This window comes from Octopus sinensis, linkage group LG10 (genome assembly GCF_006345805.1).
Source record: "Octopus sinensis linkage group LG10, ASM634580v1, whole genome shotgun sequence".
NCBI classification, from domain to species: Eukaryota; Metazoa; Mollusca; class Cephalopoda; order Octopoda; family Octopodidae; genus Octopus; species Octopus sinensis.
The window spans coordinates 20,728,933-20,749,021 of NC_043006.1; the positions used below are offsets into that span (position 1 = coordinate 20,728,933).

Genomic DNA, 20,089 nt, shown 5'->3' on the forward strand with positions numbered 1-20,089 from the left:
TGGAAGCCAGTTAGCTGCTCTGGCACATATATATATATATATCTTATATTATACAGACAAAGAAGGTAATAGCTCAAACATGATATAGCAGTGAAAATAGCAGAAAGATTGTGTATTATTACCCTTAAAAAACAGAAAAAAGTTGTCAACAGACAGCCATGGGAAATGGCGATAATGAGTTCAAAATATTACCTTCTTGTTTGTATAATACAATTGACACTTCTAAAAACAAAAATAAAAAAGTTTGTTTACACACACACACACGAAATTGAACCAATCTTATGACTGGCACCCGGCAGATGCCAGGACCCCTGGACTGGTGGTACGTAAAAAGCACTATCCGACTCGTGGCCGATGCCAGCGCCGCCTCGACTGGCTTCTGTGCAGGTGGCACGTAAATTGCACCAATCCGACCGTGGCCATTGCCAGCCTCGCCTGGCACCTGTGCAGGTGGCACGTAAAAAGCACCCACTACACTCACGGAGTGGTTGGCATTAGGAAGGGCATCCAGCTGTAGAAACATTGCCAGATAAGACTGGAGCCTGGTGCAGCCTTCTGGTTCCCAGATCCCCGGTCGAACCGTCCAACCCATGCTAGCATGGAGAACGGACGTTAAACGATGATGATGATGATGATGTATATATATTACTGTGTGGTATGACAATATAATATGGGACAATGCTGTGAAGAAAGAAGGACTGAGTGTAATGAAGTGTAGCCTTGGTGGTGTTGGACACAGCATGGGTGATGAGAGGTGAGTGGGTTAGTTCGTCCTAAGTGGGAGTGGCACAAACAGCCAAATTTGAGGAGGAGAGGCCATTAGAAGAGTGGTTGAAAAAGTAAAGAGAGGAGGCACCAAACTCTACAGGTCAGAGGCTAGACTCTATGACTCTTCTCTGTGACTCTATGTCTATCACTTAAGCGGCTTTCTCTAGATGCTGTAGCAGTACCAACATTCCAGATGAAGGAACAATGAGCTTCATTGAGCATTTTAGAGTATATATATATATATATAAATTTATATTGTATAGAGGGCATTATTACACATAAATGCCTCACGCAAATGTGTAATAATGCCCTCTATACAATATAAATTAATATTTTCAAGTGAAAAAATTATTTTCGAATTTTTTCTCTTATGAGGTTTTTCACGCTAACTACCTGATAATTTCTTGTTAAGATTCCTTATTAAGAAGTTATCCTTAATTGTTATATATATATATACATATATTTCCCTCCATCTTCCCTTCTTTGGATCTTTCCTTTTCCTATGTCTCTGACGAAGAGTTCCGCTCGAAACGTTAAACCCTCCTTCTTTCCTGAGCGTCCAATAATACTATACTTGTTCCACATCCTTGCGTTGTTGTGTTTTCTCTTTTTGTTTTCATGTTCAGATTAACTTTATCTATATCTATATCTATATCTATATATATATATATATATATATGCAGAATTTATTTCTCTTTCGAATGAGGCAGAAAATAACTATTTTTATACAACTTGAGGAATTCTAATGCTAAATTAATATAAACGTTTCAAATTTACTGGCAAAATTAGTTTAAGACCATGTAATATGTATGCAATTATTTTTGCCAAAATGGGTGGTTACACAACTAGTATACAATTGATTAATAATGGGAAAACAACGTAGCCTCAATCCAGTCATGAGAGCAAAAATCATATTACTCCACCAGCAAAACGTTTCCTTTTTGAATATAAGCAAGCAACTAAAATGTAGTAAAACGGCTTGCGTGCAAGTGTGGAAGTTATACTCAGAGACTGGTCAATATAAAGATTGGCAAAGGATTGGCGTCCCAAGAAAAATGATGGCGCAGTTGGACCATCAAATCCACCGACTTTCAGAAGGCAACCGAATGCTGACAGCCGTTGACATTTGTAAACAATTGTCTAATGAGAATGGTGTTATTTTTTCACCACAAACCGTCTGCAACCGTTTGAGAGAATTTGGACTACATGGATGAATCGCTAGGAAAAAGTCAATAATATCCAAAAGAAATCGACTCAAACGCCTTAATTTTGCAAAATTCCATGCTCAATGGATTGCCGAAGATTGGTGCAAGGTCCTTTGGTGTGACAAGTCATGCTTCTATATATTTGGATCAGATGGTGAAACATACGTCAGATGTCGTCCAACCGAGGAATTCCATCCCATCCAAAATGCGTGAAAAAGACGGCGCAATCAGGGGGTGGGGGTGTGATGGTGTGGGCAGCATTTAGTAGCTTTGATGTTGGCCCTCTAGTTGATGGAAAGCTAAATAGTGTAGGTTATATGAATCTACTAAAGGATAATGTTGTGCCATATTTGACTCACCAAATGCCTCCAGGGGGATATTTATCAGCAGGACAATAGTCCTGTGCACACCACCATTGGGTCTTGTTTTTGCTCACCAGTCTGTTTGACTGACTACCTGTCTGCCTGTACCTTCCTGAATATCTATCTGTTAGTACGTGTGTATCTGTGTGTATGGATACTCATTTACCAGTGTTTCTGTCTGATTGTCTGGATCTCTCTATTTCTCTATCCATTTATCTACCGTGTCGGTGGCACGTAAAAAGCACCATCCGAATCGTGGCCGAAGCCAGTGCCGCCTCGACTGGCTTCCGTGCAGGTGGCATGTAAAATGCACCAATCCGACCGTGGCCATTGCCAGCCTCGCCTGGCACCAGTGCAGGTGGCACATAAAAAGCACCCACTACACTCACGGAGTGGTTGGCGTTAGGAAGGGCATCCAGCTGTAGAAACATTGCCAGATAAGACCGGAGCCTGGTGCAGCCTTCTGGCTTCCCAGATCCCCGGTCGAACCGTCCAACCCATGCTAGCATGGAGAACGGACGTTAAACGATGATGATGATGATGATGTCAGAGTGGTTGGTGTTAGGAAGAGCATCCAGCTGTAGAAACTCTGCCAGATCAGATTGGAGTCTGGTTTGCCAGACCTCACTCAAATCGTCCAACCTATGCTAGCATGGAAAGCGGACGTTAAATGATGATGATGATGATGATGTCTGTCTGTCAGTCTGTGTGTTGATCCCCCAATATGTCTGTGTTTATATATATATCTTTTCTGTCAGTCAATTTAATTCTAAAGACAGTACAATAACAGTACAGACAAACAGCCATTAGTTAGTTAATTAGTTAATTTTTTGGCTCAAAAAGCAAAAAAGCAAGGCCATGTAGGGGGACATGGAGTTATGTACAGGGTGGTGTTCATGTAAAGAGTTCAGGCCACTTGTGGTCAATGAAGACTTTGAACCGAGCAGTCGTCGGCATCTTCACCATCTCGTCCGGCAGCTTATTCCACGGATCCGCAACCCGGACGGAGAAAACCCCTCTCCTTTGATTGAGATGAAATCGTTGCAGATAGAGCTTTTCGGAATGACCCCGCAGCCGATGCTCTGGAGCAGGAGTGAAGAACAGCTCCTTCGAGAGGTTACGCTTTCCGCTTATGATGTTGTGAGCAATGGTAGCAATAATGACAGTAAACTTTACAGTAGACTTACCATAGAAAGCAGACTTGGAGTCCAGCATAGGGAATGGACTGACCGTCTTCTGTCTCAGTAGTGGAGGATGACCGTTCTCATAATTGTATTTGTAGCCTCCTTCAAATACAATAAAATAAAAACAAGAACATGAAATACCCATTTCTTTACTACCCACAAGGGGCTAAACACAGAGAGGACAAACAAGGACAACAAACGGTTGACATCGACACCAGTGCGTAACTGGTACTTAATTTATCGACCCCGAAAGGATGAAAGGCAAAGTCGACCTCGGCGGAATTTGAACTCAGAACGTAATGGCAGACAAAATACCTATTTCTTTACTACCCACAAGGGGCTAAACACAGAGAGGACAAACAAGGACAAACAGTTGACATCGACCCCAGTGCGTAACTGGTACTTAATTTATCGACCCCAAAAGGATGAAAGGCAAAGTCGACCTCGGCGGAATTTGAACTCAGAACGTAATGGCAGACGAAATACCTATTTCTTTACTACCCACAAGGGGCTAAACACAGAGAAGACAAACAAGGACAGACAAACGGTTGACATCGACCCCAGTGCATAACTGGTACTTAATTTATCGACCCCAAAAGGATGAAAGGCAAAGTCGACCTCAGCGGAATTTGAACTCAGAACGTAACGGCAACCAAATATGGCTACGCATTTCGCTTGGTGTGCTAACGATTCTGCCAGCTCGCTGCCTTAATTTCTTTACTACCCACAAGGGGCCAAATATAGAGGGGACAAACAAAAGAACATGAAATACCTTCACACTATTTATCAACTTGGAGTTCACCTTTTACCATTATCTTTTTCTTATTTCAGTCATTAGACTGTGGCCATGCTGGAGCACCATCTTGAAGAAGTTCTAGTTAAATGATTTTATCCCAGGGCTTGTTTCCCTTTTTTATTTCATTTTTTTAAAGTCTGATACTTACTCAATCGATCTCTTTTGCTGAACTGCTAAGTCGTGGGGACGTAAACAACCCGACACTGGTTGTCAAGTGGTGGTGCAGGGCAAACAGAGACACGGAGACACATACAAAGATACATATATATGATGGGCATCCTTCAGTTTCTGTCTACCAAATCCACCCACAAGGCTTTGGCTGGCCTGAGGCCATAGTAGAAGACACTTGTCCAAGGTGCTATGCAGTGGGACTGAACCCAGAACCATGTGGTCAGGAAGCAAACTTCTTACCACACAGCCACATCTGCAAGCTATTCGACTATTGAAAATGATTTATTTATATTTCTTGAAGTTTCTAAGTACTTGGAACATAAACAATGTACAATTCTCTCCTGTAAGCACAAAGCTCCTGAAATGGGTGGAAAAAATTGAAAGGATTGCTCTGGTCCAATGGCAGAACATCTGTCATGCTCACATAAGATATGGGTTTAAGTCTCATGGCCAGCCTTTGATTTCTTCCCTCCAAAGAATTTTTGAACTCAATATTCTACATGCCAAGGCGGCAAGCTGGCAGAAACGTTAGCATGCCGGGCGAAATGCGTAGCCATATTTCGTCTGCCGTTACGTTCTGAGTTCAAATTCCGCCGAGGTCGACTTTGCCTTTCATCCTTTCGAGGTCGATAAATTAAGTACCAGTTACGCACTGGGGTCGATATAATCGACTTAATCCGTTTGTCTGTCCTTGTTTGTCCCCTCTGTGTTTAGCCCCTTGTGGGTAGTAAAGAAAGAAATATTCTACATGCCATTATTTATAGATTTATCTACTTTTAGTTTCATCATCAAAAGTGATTCAGCTCTTTATCTATTTAACCTTTCAGGTGTGGCCGTGTAGTAAGAAGTTTGCTTCTCAACCACATGTTTCTGGGTTCAGTCCCACTACATAGCACTTTGGGCAAGTGCCTTCTATTAGAGCCTTGGGTCGACCAAAGCCTTGTGAATGGATTTGGAAAATGGAAACTGAAAGAAGCCCATCATATTTATGTATGTATGTGTGTCTTTATGTCTGTGTTTATCCCCCATCACTGCATGACAACTGGCGTTGGTATGCTTACATCCTTGGTGCGTTTACAACTTAGTGGTTCAGCAAAAGGGACAACACAATCTCAATCGAAGGAGAGGGGCTTTCTCCGTCTGGGTTGCGGATCCGTGGAATAAGCTGCCAGACGAGATGGTGAAGATGCCGACGACCGCTCGGTTCAAAGTCTCCCTTGACCACAAGTGGCTTGAACTCTTTACATGAACACCACCCTGTACATAACTCCATGTCCCCCTACATGGCCTTTTTTTTTGCTTTTTGAGCCAAAAAATTAACTAACTAACTAACTACTACGCTTAAAAAATAAGTCCTAGGGTCAATTTGTTTGACTAAAGTCCATCAAAGTGGTGCTCCAGTATGACCGCAGTCAAATGTCTGAAACAAGTACAAGATAAAAGGTTATCTTATGAGAGTGTTTATTTAGATTGTAGCAAATAAATGTGGAAAAAAAGGAGCAAAAAAAAAACAGCCAAATTTCCCTAAAATCACATCCGTCCACTGTCTTGAAACAAAGAACACATTGGATAATGTGGTGCTGGGTTCATGGCACAAAGGAAGAAGACAGGGTAGTCATGATTGGAATGCTTTTAGTTACAGGCAACTTGACTTGAGCCTAAATAACTGCAACAACCAGATTATATACTAACAAGGGAGTCTGTACATGGGTGTTTGGCCTCATAAACATAATAGTCAAACAGTCCCTCAAACCATAATGGGACATCAGATAATGTTGTCTGGGAGTACAGTATTTCTAGAGAATAAAAAAATATGGTAGGTGCAGGTAGGGCTGAGTGGTAAGAAGCTTGATTTCCAACCACATGGTTCTGGGTTCAGTCCCACTGCATGGCACTTTGGGCAAGTGACTTTTGCTATCTTCTCTTTTTTTAAGGAAGCACTCCGTCAGTTACGACGACGAGGGTTCCGGTTGATCCGAATCAACGGAACAGCCTGCTCGTGAAATTAACGTGTAAGTGGCTGAGCACTCCACAGACACGTGTACCCTTAACGCAGTTCTCGGGGATATTCAGCGTGACACAGAGAGTGACAAGGCTGGCCCCTTGAAATACAGGTACAACAGAAACAGGAAGTAAGAGTGAGAGAAAGTTGTGGTGAAAGAGTACAACAGGGATCGCCACAACCCCCTGCCGGAGCCGTGTGGAGCTTTAGGTGTTTTCGCTCAATAAACACTCACAACGCCTGGTCTGGGAATCGAAACCGCGATCCTACGACCACGAGTCTGCTGCCCTAACCACTGGGCCATTGCGCCTCCACGACTTCTGCTATAGCCTTGGGCTGACCAAAGCCTTGTGAGTGGGTTCGGTAGATGGAAATTGACAGAAGCCTGTCATGTGTCTGTGTTTGTCTCCCACCATCACTTGACAGCTAGTGCTGGTTTGTTTACAGCCCTGTAACTTAGTGGCTCAGCAAAAAGGGAACAATATAATAAGTACCAGGCTTAAAGAAAAAAAGTACTGGGGTGAATTTATTCAACTAAAAATTCTTCAAGACAATGCCCAAGCATGGCCACAATCTAATGACACAGAAACAGATAAAAAGAACACAATGATTGGTATATCTGTTTCTTTATTACCCACAAGGGGCTGAACATAGAGGGGACAAACAAGGACAGACTAACGGATTGAGTCGATTACATCGACCCCAGTGCGTAACTGGTACTTAATTTATCGACCCCGAAAGGATGAAAGGCAAAGTCGACCTCGACGGGATTTGAACTCAGAATGTAACGGCAGACGAAATACGGCTACGCATTTCGCCCGGCGTGCTAACCTTTCTGCCAGCTCTCCGCCTTTAATGATTGGTATATCCTTTGATTACAGATAGGCTTGAGCTCTACCAGAGCTGACCCGGGGCTAAACAACAAGAACAACTGCATGGCCAATGATCTAATAACAAGAAGGGAACTAACCATTTGCTCTGATCTTTCGCAAAGTTTCTTCCTGTTGTTTAATCATTTCTCTCTGTTGTAATTCCAGACTGGAAACATCACTGGGAGGATCTGGAAACCGACTGCGGAACACACTGCGGGATGCTGAACCACCTGGAAGTAGAGATGGAGAACATGGGTGGTAGTAGTAGTAGTAGTGATCATGACGGTAATAGTGGTGTTAGTAGTGGTGATGGCTTACTCTTTTACTATTTTACTTATTTCAGTCATTTGACTGCAGCCATGCTGGAGCACCGCCTTCAGTCTAGCAAATCGCCCCCCAGGACTTATTCCTCGGAAGCATAGTACTTATTCTATTGGTTTCTTTTGCTGAACCGCTAAGTTATGGGGACATAAACACACCACCATCAGTTGGGGAGACAAACAAACATATACACACACACACACACACACATATATATATATATACACACACACACACACACATATATATATACACACACACACACACAACACACACATATATATATACACACACACACACATATAATATATATACACACACACACATATATATATATATATATATACACATACACACACACACACACATATATATATATATACACACATATATATATATATATACACACACACACACACAATATATATATATATACACACACATATATATATATATATATATACACACACACACACACATATATATATATATATATACACACACATATATATATATATATACACACACACACACATATATATATATATATACACACACACACACACATATATATATACACACACATATATATATATATATACACACACACACACACATATATATACACACACACACATATATACACACACACACACACATATATATACACACACACCACACACACATATATATACACACACACACACACACATATATATACACACACACACACACACATATATATACACACACACACATATATACACACACACACACATATATACACACACACACACATATATACACACACACACACATATATACACACACACACACACATATATACACACACACACACATATATACACACACACACACACATATACACACACACACACACATATACACACACACACACACATATATATATATATATATATATATATATATATACATACATATATACGACGGGTCTCTTTCAGTTTCTGTCAACCAAATCCACTCACAAGGCTTTGGTTGGCCCGAGGCTATGGTAGAAGACACTTGCCCAAGGTGCCACGTAGTGGGAATGAACCTGGAACCATGTGGTTGGTAAGCAAGCTACTTACCACACAGCCACTGCAATGATAGTAGTAGTAGTTGTAGTGGCAGTGGTGTTGATGGTTGTGTTAATGGTACTGGGGTTGCATTGATAGTGGCAGCGGTGGTGATGGTGATGGTACTGATAATGGTTGACGTGGTAGTAATGATAGTGAGGTGGTGGTCACGTTGGTGTTAATGGTAGTTGTATTGGTATTGATGGGCGGCGAGCTGGCAGAATCGTTAGCACGCCGGACAAAATGCTTAGCAGTATTTCGTCTGCTGCTACGTTCTGAGTTGAAATTCTGCCGAGGTCGACGTTGCCTTTCATCCTTTCGGGGTCGATTAAATAAGTACCAGTTACGCACTGGGGTCGATGTAATCGAATTAATACGTAAGTCTGTACTTGTTTGTCCCCTCCATGTTTAGCCCCTTGTGGGTAATAAAGAAATAGGTATTGATGGTGGTGGTGGTGTTGATGGTGACATTGTTGGTGTTAACGATTGTGATGGCACTAATGTTAATGATGGTTGTTAACAGTGGAAGTAAAAGTGGTAGTGATGTTGGTGTTGATGGTGAGAGTGGTAGCCAGTCTTGGTGCTAATGCTGGTAGCATCGTGTTGATGACAGTAGTAATGATAATGCTTAAAGGTCCCTGGACTAGTCATGTTTAATAAAAATATAACTTATTTACCTAAACTTTAAAATCATCTCCTTCAGAATAGTCCCCTTGTGCAGCAATACACTGGTGCCAGCATTCCTGCCGCTTTTGGCCTGGGAGTTGTTTTCTGTAAGTGAGTTGAGGACCTTCTGCGATTCGCTCTGGATCTTGACAATGGTGACCTTTGAGCTGCATTTTCATCTTGGGAGAATAGATGGAAGTCCGTAGGTGCTAAATTTGGTGAACAGGGCAGGTGGGGAAGTGATACCATGCTGTTTTTGGTAAGAAACACACAAGGGAGGAGAGCTTGATGAAGAATCCGATTCTTCATGCTTCCCAGATCCGGTCACTTTCACCGAATGTCCTCCCTTAAACTTGCACAGAACTCTCAATCGATAGTCGGGTTCTGGGGAATGAATTCTTGATGTACAACGCCACATTCCTGGGGATGACATTTACGGCAGGTCTACCAGGGATGTTCTACTTTTGAAGCACCTGTGCCACTCCATACATTGTGTTTGACCCACAGCCCCATCACTGTTACCTTGCTGAAGCATGCGCAAAGTCTCTGTAGCAGACTTCCTTAGTTTAACACAAAATTTCAGGTTGGCTTTTTGTTCCTGTCCATGACAAAATCACAGACTACAGCAAACATGTGACCACAAATACACAAATTTCACAACTCGCCAAATAAACGCAGCGATATCACTCAGTACTCTGCCCAACGAAAGCCACTGCTAGCTCTCATTGTGCATATAAACTGTTATTTCTTTACTACCCACAAGGGGCTAAACACAGAGAGGACAAACAAGGACAGACAAACGGATTAAGTCGATTATATCGACCCCAGTGCGTAACTGGGACTTATTTAATCGACCCCGAAAGGATGAAAGGCAAAGTCGACTGTAAAGTGGTTGGCATTTGGAAGGGCATCCAGCAGTAAGAACTATGCCAAAACCGATCTCACCTGTGCTGTGCCATGTAAAAAGCACTCAATACACTGTGGAGTGGTTGGTGTAAGGAAGGGCATCCAGCTGTAAAAATCATGCCAAAACAGACACAGTAGCCTGGTGTAGTCTCCTACTAAACTGTCCACCCCATGTCAGTATAAATAAATAAATAAATAAAAATGCGACAAACTGTGTGAACGGATGGAAATACCAGTGTGATTGAGGAACCTGACTTGATATGAAAGTGTCAGATTTTGATCAAAACTATGTGAGAATTAAGTTCACATCCAGAACTTTCAAATGCTATATAATTTTCTGTGGGAAAATGCGTTTTGACATGAAAATGATCGAGCAAAATGTGTGCTCCCACACAGTCAAACTGTGCTTGTGTCATTTCTATGGCACTCCATAGTCATACCTAATTAAAGGAACCCTGAAAAGATGAACTAAGGGAATATCCTCACACCAGTGGGGACCTGAATGCAGACCCTATGAACAACTGTCCAGTTTCTATAATCTAACCAGAGGTCAAAATCATGGCAGGACAATACATAAATTATACAGGCGCAGGAGTGGCTGTGTGGTAAGTAGTTTGCTTACCAACCACATGGTTCCGAGTTCAATCCCACTGCGTGGCATCTTGGGCAAGTGTCTTCTACTATAGCCTCAGGCTGATCAAAGCCTTGTGAGTGGATTTGGTAGATGAAAACTGAAAGAAGCCCGTCGTATATATGTATATATATATATGTGTGTGTGTGTGTTTGCGTGTCTGTGTTTGTCCCCCTAGCATTGCTTGACAACCAATGCTGGTGTGTTTATGTCCCCATCACTTAGTGGTTCGGCAAAAGAGACTGATAGAATAAGTACTAGGCTTACAAAGAATAAGTCCCGGGGTCGATTTGCTCGACTAAAGGCGGTGCTCCAGCATGGCCACAGTCAAATGACTGAAACAAATAAAAGAAAAAAAAATTATAGTGATGGGGATACTGTGACTACTCAATATATCCAGGTATGGCAGGTATCTCTCCAATCTCCCAGACTGCCTCAGGTTGCACTGTCCAACCACATTTATCCAGTTATTTCAAGTTAGATTCTGCTCTATTGTCATTGGTATCCACAGTACTTCCTTGGCTTGTGACAAACATTTAAAAATTTGGATGTTTGTCAGGTAAGACACAATCATCATCGTTTAATGTCCGTTTTCCGTGCTAGCATGGGTTGGACGGTTCGACCGGGGTCTGGGAAGCCAGGGGCTGCACCAGGCTCCAGTCTGATCTGGCAGTGTTTCTACAGCTGGATGCCCTTCCTAACGCCAACCACTCCGCGAGTGTAGTGGGTGCTTTTTACGTGTCGCCAGCACAGATGCCAGGGGAGTCTGGCATCGGCCACAATTGGTTGGTGCTTTTAACGTGCCACCGGCACAAGCCAGCCAAGGCAGCGCTGGCATCGGCCACATTCGGATGGTGCTTTTTATGTGCCACCGGCACAGAAGCCAGTCGAGGCGGCGCTGGCATCGACCACATTCAGATGGTGCTTTTTATGTGCCACCGGCACAGAAGCCATGTAAAGGAAAATATATAGTGCTTTCTTTAATGATAAATGAAGTGTGTTCCTGAAAAAAATTAAGATCTCCAAGATTTCTCTCGTTCATTGTTTGCTTTCTTGAAATGATGATATGATTAATTTGCCAGTAAATCCTGTTGATTCCACCTACTGGAGCATTTGCTTAGAGGTGGTAGGGTGTAACTTTTCAATGTTGTACCTGCCCATTGTTCTAAAACTTCAGGTTCACAACTTGTAAACAGTGGATTGTCACCAAATACAATTCATATTTTAGGCATTCCCAAAGATGTGATAAAACTCTGAATTCCAGTCAATTTCATGTAATATGTTTGGCCAATGTGATGGGTTCAATCCCACTGCATGGCATCTTGGGCAAGTGTCTTCTGCTATAGCCCTGGGCCGACCAATGCCTTGTGAGTGGATTTGGTAGACGGAAACTGAAAGAAGCCTGTCGTATATATGTATATATATATATATGTATGTGCATGTATATGTTCTTGTGTTTGTGTTTGTCCCCCTAGCATTGCTTGACAACCGATGCTGGTGTGTTTATGTGCCCGTCACTTAGCAGTTCGGCAAAAGAGACTGATAGAATAAGTACTGGGCTTACAAAGAATAAGTCCTGGGGTCGATCTGCTCGACTAAAGGTGGTGCTCCAGCATGGCCGCAGTCAAATGACTGAAACAAGTAAAAGAGTAAAAGAGAGAGAGTACATCTAGAGTAGCCAATAATGACTTTGCTGGATAACAGGCATTTGAAATCTACATGTTGATCAAATCATGTCCACCTTGCTCAGACAAATCATGTCCACCAATGGCTCAGACAAAATTAGATGTGGCAAATTTTCTATGGCCAGATGCTCTTTCGGTTGCCAACCTTCACCTGTTTGTAAATGACCCCCAACAATTATACAGACAATGTCTAGACAAGAAGACAGACTTCCAAAAGGTGTGTACCATTTTGATGTTTTTTTTTTAAGATTTTTTTTATACGATAATTTTTAATTTAAGAAAAATCTTTCTTCAAATACACAAACACACACACGACAATCTCCATCAATCCAATCCACTCACAAGGTCTTGGGTGGATCAAAGCAGCAGTGGAAGACATACCCAATATTCCACACTGGGACTGAACTCAAAACGATATGATTGAAAAGCAAACTCCTGCACCCTGCAGATGTGCCTACACCTCCTTTCCACATTTGGCATTGTAGACATTATTAACTCTGAAAATCCTGCACAACAAATAACAGAATTTTATCAACAACATCTTTACAGGAAGAAAAGTATAAAGGATGAAATTAATGAGACCCCTACTCCATAACTAATACACCAAGGAAACAAAAAAACAGAAAAAAAGGGGAAGTGGGGAATTAAGCAGCAGAAGATGGGGGAAGTGAGTGACAGGTTGTCCACTCCAACACAAATGGCATATTTAGCAGCACCTTGCAGACATAACTGTAAAGACGTTGCTGTGAAGAATGACCAGCGACACTTACTGCAACATCCACCCTACCTTGTAAGGTTTGTTTCTTAGACAGACTACAGTTATTCCTAAATTGAAAAGGAAATCAGCAATGCCGGGTTTGAGAACACTAGAGGTCTCAGTGATAACCAGCACAAACTGATAACAAGCAGTCAGATTCCTGTATTTAACTATTTTCTCTCCTTTGCATTTATAGGCAGCAACACCTGTATTTGAAGCAGATGCAGCAGTGGAGGCGCAATAGCCCAATGGTTAGGGCAGCAGACCCGCGGTCGGAGGATCACGGTTTCGACTCCCAGACCGGGCGTTGTGTGTGTTTATTGAGTGAAAACACCTAAAGCTCCATGAGGCTCCGGTAGGGGGTGGTGGCGACCCCTGTTGTACTCTTTCGCCCCAACTTTCTCTCACTCTTTCCTCCTGTTTCTTGTCCCCGACTTCCTATGCAACTGCTGAGCCTGGATGCCCATTCATCCATCTGTCGATGCTCTCGGTGTCGGGGGTTGACCTGCTTTCTCTTCTGCGGGTCTTACGAATATCAAAGGACCACGTTTCGGACTTCTTCCACTATAGAGGCGCGATCTTGCGAGCTCTGGGACGAAGACTGCTTCGCTCAACAGCAACAGCAGCAGATGCAGCAAGGTTGGCACCAAAGAACATGTTGCATGAAGCCCTGAGTTGGACATAACTGCTATTCAAGTAGAATTGTTGCTGTTAGAGGCCAAAGAAGAGGTAATAAGCACACTTATATGTGAGATACAACTTTCAACCATATTTTAGAAAGAACTTCCAATCAAAAGACTTCATGCATCGTTATGGTGCTTTATCAGGGGAATTTCTTTGGATTTTTCTTCATTTCTAGCATAAAGACAGTTAATACTTCAAGCAGTGAGCTCATATTTGGTGATGTTAATTACTTTTTAACTTTTACTTGTTTCAATCATTGAAGTGAGGCCAGCTCTTGAAGATTTTAGTCAAACAAATTGACACCAGTAATAATTTTTTTTAAGCTTGGTACTTAGACAATTGCTCTCTTTTGCTGAACAGCTAAGTTACAGGGACATAAACAAACTGACACCAGTCGTCAAGTGGTGGAGAGGGACAAACACAGACACACACACACCACTCTTTGCAACCACATAGGTTTTGGTTCAGTTTATGGTATTTTGGGACAATAACTTCTATCGTAACTTCAGGCCCCATAGAGCCTTATGAGTGGAATTGATAGCTGAAAACTATGGAAGGCTTTTATTTGTGTAAGTATGTGTGTAAATTTTAGGTTAGTTAAAATATGTTTGTGAACAGGTCTCAACTTCTAAAGGCAAATTCACTTCAGTTACCACGGAGAAAAAATTCTCTCTTATGGTAAAAAGGTGTAAAAAAAACCCCCCATAACCACCCAGTGCTATTACCTGTTAAATTCATAGGCATATTTCTAGCTCCTTAGCTGTTATCAAAGGGAAATATCAAAGAGAGGCAACTCTAGGCAGACTTAATTAAAGCCATAGCTTTAACTAAGACAATCAACAACATTGACTGAGTCTGTTCAGAGTTGCCTCTCATCAGTATTTCCCATTGATAATGTTTAAAGAGCTAGAAACATGTCTGGAAATCCGACAGGGGCAGCACTGGACAGATATGGTGATTTTATACCACTTTACTATAAGAGAGAATTTTTTTCTCCATGGTAACTGCAGTGAATTTGCCTTTAGCAGTTATGTCACAAACACATTTTAACTAACCTAAAATTTGCTTATGCCTAAACACTGTGCTTGCTGCTGATACAGCTGCAATATATACATAGAAAAACCCCCAAAAAATGGAACAAGAATGCAACAGGCAACAACAAAACATCCAGACACCACCTGGCAGCAAAACTGAACTCCTAACGAAACAGTTCCAGAGCAAATTTCTTAACCACTCAGCTATACCGCCTCATCATCATTTAACATCCATCTTTTCATGTAGGCTTGGACATATATTAATGGTTATATGGGTGTGTGTATGTGTGTATTCTTTTATTAGTCAGTTGACTGTGGCCAAGCTGGAGCACTGCTCTGAAGGATTTTAGTCGAACAAATTGCTCCCAGGACTTCTTTTTTTAAGCCTAGTACAATATATATATATATATATATATGGAGAGAGAGTGGTTGGTGTTACGAAGGGCATCCAGCCGTAAAATCTTTGCCAAAACAGACACAGTAGCCTAGGGTAGTTTTTCTACCTGGCCGGATCCTGTCAACTGTCCTACCCATGCATGCATGGGAGATGGACGTTAAACGATGATGATGATAATGATAATAATATATTGTGTCCGGTGAGTCAGTATGCCAACATCAATAACACACAAACTGGTTCGATTCTACTTCGTTATTAATTAATCAATTGGTTAAATATTTATCCAACTGATTGATCGTTTGTTTAACTCGGTTAAACAATCAGTCGTTTGACAAATAATAAAAAAAACAAAAAAACAAAATGACTGACAGTTTAACCCTTTCGTTACTGAATTTATTTTGAGACTAGCAGCATAGCCCGGCGTTGCCCGGGTATGTAAGAGCCCCTAGTAAGCAACGACTAATCCCAATCTAGTCTTTTCCCTCTAGGGAACGAAGGCGCATGTGTAGGTTGCAATGTCTTCTCTTCACTCGAATACTTCTGTGTATACGAATGTTCCTAGCTGTCCCTTTGGGCGATAAAAAGGTCGAGTTGTGTCCCCTAGACAGTTTGTGTTTAATACACAAATCGGTTTGCTATGTGTGCCACATATGATTTAATTAACTGATTTTTTCCAGAACTGGGGGAACTTTTAGAAATTTTCGCTGCGTTAGTTTTGAATTATGACATTGGGCTATGTGTGTGTCAAGTTTCATCAAAATCGGTTGAAAGCCGTGGTCAGGGTGAGGGTACAACCTGACAGACACACAGACAGACAAACTGCCGTTTATATATAGAGAGATGCTCTGTGTTTCTTTCAATTACTTTAAATATAACAAAGAATTTAATAAAAGAACTTTGTTATCATTAAACTAGTGTTGGGAACATAAATTGTGACTAAGGTTTGGTGGAAGATTTTAATCCAATACTTACGTAAACAAGACATTTGTACTACAGAGCCAGAGGTGGTTTTGGCCGGGTTGGTATCAATGGGGTTAATTAACAAATTGAATGACTGATTAGTTGGTTGGATAGATATTAAACCAATTGACTTATAATAAAGGAGTGGAATTGAACTGGTGTGTGTGTTATTAATATTGGCATAACAACTGTCCCCAGACAACAAAATTTGTTTCAACAGACAAATTCACATAAAATATCTTGCAAGCCAGATACAAAAACAAAATTTATATATATATATATATATATATATATATATATATCATCATCATCATATTTATTATTATTATTCTTTTGCAAAAAACAATGCAACTTTTTTTCCCCTTTCTCATTTTTAAAAAACTTTTTCACCTAACTATTCTTGATAAGTCAAACTATGACGAAAACCGGTTTGAATAAATATATATTTATATATTTTATCAATTTCTCATTTCATAAAAATTTTCTTCCAATTTAGCATTCTGCATTTTTACAATTTTTCCTTGCTTATCATTTCTCCACGTGCGGTCAACACAACCCCACCATTTATTGATCTATATATATATATATATATTTCTTTACTACCCACAAGGGGCTAAACACAGAGGGGACAAACATGGACAGACAAAGCGATTAAGTCGATTCCATCGACCCCAGTGTGTAACTGGTACTTAATTTATCGACCCCGAAAGGATGAAAGGCAAAGTCGACCTCGGCGGAATTTGAACTCAGAACGTAACGGCAGATGAAATACAGCTATGCATTTTGCCCGGCGCATCATCATCATGCTAAATTTGCTGTTTCTTTTCAGATATCATCAGAAAAAGTTAATTAAAATTCGTTAAAATGAGAGATCTATTGGACTTTCAAAGAAGTCAAATTGTTGGTGCTTGTATGGCAGGTGCTAGCGTAATGAAAACAGCCAAAATGCTTGATGCATCAAGAAGTACTGTCTCAAAAGTAATGACAAAAAGAGGGAAAAACCTCCTTGTTGAAATAAAACTCCAGAAGAAAACCAAAACTTTCAAAAATCAGGGACCATCAGACTCTTATGAAAATTGTTAGAAAGGATCGCAAAAGTACAGCTTCCAGAATTACTGCAGAGTTTAACGACCACCCCAAGAACCCAGTTTCCACAAAAACTGTTCGCCGGGAGCGGCACAAAGCCAGATTTCATGGGAGGGTTGCAATCAGAAAACCACTACTTGCAAAAACAAACATTGCAAAGCGTTTAGAGTGGAGTAAAAAAAACTTATAGAATTGGTCCCTAGAGCAGTGGAAGAATGTTATTTTCTTGGCCGAACCATCCTTACCTTATTTCTGACCAACAACCGAGTATACATGTGGAGACAGCCAAAAGAAGCATTTGACCCAGACTGCCTTCATCCAACGATCAAACATGGAGGAGGATCTATGATAATCTGCGGGGCTATATCTTGGAAATCCACCAGCTCAATGGTTTCCCTTCATGGCAGAATTAATAGTCAAGAGTATTTAAGCATTTTATCTCATCAAATTCATTCTATGGTTGCAGAACTGTTTCCGGGGGAAAACACAATCTTTCAGGAAGATAATGCACCAATTCACACGGCTAAAGTTGTTACCGAATGGCACAAGGAACATTCTAGTGAAGTTGAACATCTTATCTGGCTACCTAAGTCCCCAGATCTCAATATTACTGAACATTTATGGTGCATTTTAGAAAAACAAGTAAGGAGTCAATATCCTCCATCATCATCACTACAAGAACTGGAGAATGTTTTAGCTGAAGAATGGACAAAAATTCCTTTGGAAACAATTCAAACTTTGTACGAGTCCATACCTCATAGAATTCAAGCTGTAATTAGTTCAAAAGGTGGTCCTACCCCATATTAAAATAAATTTGTTTGAAACTTTAAGGTGTTTCCATTATTTTGTTCAACCCCTCTCTCTCTCTCTCTCTCTCTCTCTCTCTATATATATATATATAATATATATATATATATATATATATATATATATATGTGTGTGAAGGCGCATGGCGCAGTGGTTAGAGCATCGAGCTTACGATCGTGAGGTTGTGAGCTCGAATCCCGGACCGGGCTGCGTGTTGTGTTCTCGAGCAAGGCACTTTATTTCATGTTGCTCCAGTTCACTCAGCTGTAGAAATGAGTTGCCACGTCACTGGTGCCAAGCTGTATCGACCTTTGCCTTTCCCTTGGATAACATCAGTGGTGTGGAGAAGGGAGGCTGGTATGCATGGGCGACTGCTGGTCTTCCATAAGCAACCTCGCCCGGACTTGTGTCTAGGAGAGTAACTTTCTAAGTGCAATCCCATGGTCTGTGTCATGACCGAAGGGGGTCTCTGATATATATATACATATATATATGACTAAGTGGTAAGAAGTTTTGTTTCCAAACCACCTGCATGCTACTTTGGCCAAGTTTCTTCTAGTATAGCCCTGGGGTCTGACTACAGTCTCTGAGTAAATGTGGCAGACAGAAACCAAAAGAAGCCTGTGGTATATGTGTGTGTGTGTGTGTGTGTGTGTGTGTGTGCGTGCGCACATATGCATGCGTGTATGATTGTTGTTATTTTGTAACTTTACATATCACCACATGAGCAAAAAAACCGTAATATGATGTTTACATGATACCACCATTTAGGTAAGACATTCTGTCACTGTGTGCTTTCACAGACAACGGTGTAAAAAGTCCCTTCCTTGAAAAAAAAACAGATAAGGGTTGTTGATAGGAAATACTGTTAAATACTGCCTGGAAAAAGTTTCCATCTAACCCATGCCATCACAGAAATAATAAAAAACAAAAATAACCCAACATCAAATAAAAGAACAAAGTCTATAAAGTACCAAAAGAAAATTATAAAAACAGACAAGAAAGAGGGAGCAGGTAACCTTTAAATGGTAAAATGTATTTTATTTATTTAAATATAAAATTAAATGACAGCAGTTCAGACAATGGTATCCTGGTGATCTGAAATTAAACAGAATGTAACTGACAGACCAATATACCAGGGAATATATTTAGGAAGACAAAATATAAAAATATATCCTATTTTTATAACATTATGTTTGAATATAACTTCAAGGCGCAGGAGTGGCTGTGTGGTAAGTAGCTTGCTAACCAACCACATGGTTCCGGGTTCAGTCCCACTGCGTGGCATCTTGGGCAAGTGTCTTCTGCTATAGCCCCGGGCCAACCAATGCCTTGTGAGTGGATTTGGTAGACAGAAACTGAAAGAAGCCTGTCGTATATATGTATATATATATATATATATATATATGTATATATGTACGTGTGTGTGTGTTTGTGTGTCTGTGTTTGTCCCCCTAGCATTGCTTGACAACCGATGCTGGTGTGTTTACGTCCCCGTCACTTAGCGGTTCGGCAAAAAAGAGACCGATAGAATAAGTACTGGGCTCACAAAGAATAAGTCCCGGGGTCGATTTGCTCGACTAAAGGCGGTGCTCCAGCATGGCCGCAGTCAAATGACTGAAACAAGTAAAAACAAAAACAAAAACAAAAACAAAACTGTAATTCAACAGAGATATTTAACTCTTTTGTTACCAAATT

General features: G+C 41.0%; 1 protein-coding gene across 4 annotated transcripts in view; it reads right to left on the reverse strand.

The window, feature by feature from the left end:
* Window positions 1–20,089, reverse strand: part of LOC115216579 (centrosome and spindle pole-associated protein 1-like) — a 138,754-nt gene that overhangs the window by 7,677 nt on the left and 110,988 nt on the right. For 3 of the 4 annotated variants that reach the window (XM_036506336.1, XM_036506335.1, XM_036506334.1), the window contains 2 exons: window positions 7,459–7,590; window positions 3,523–3,621 (listed from right to left, as the gene is read on the reverse strand). In XM_036506336.1, the coding sequence (XP_036362229.1) occupies window positions 3,523–3,621; window positions 7,459–7,590 (231 nt within the window). Of the gene's footprint in view, window positions 1–3,522; window positions 3,622–7,458; window positions 7,591–19,401; window positions 19,490–20,089 lie in introns of those variants that run through there. The other variant, XM_036506337.1, reaches the window with a different exon arrangement.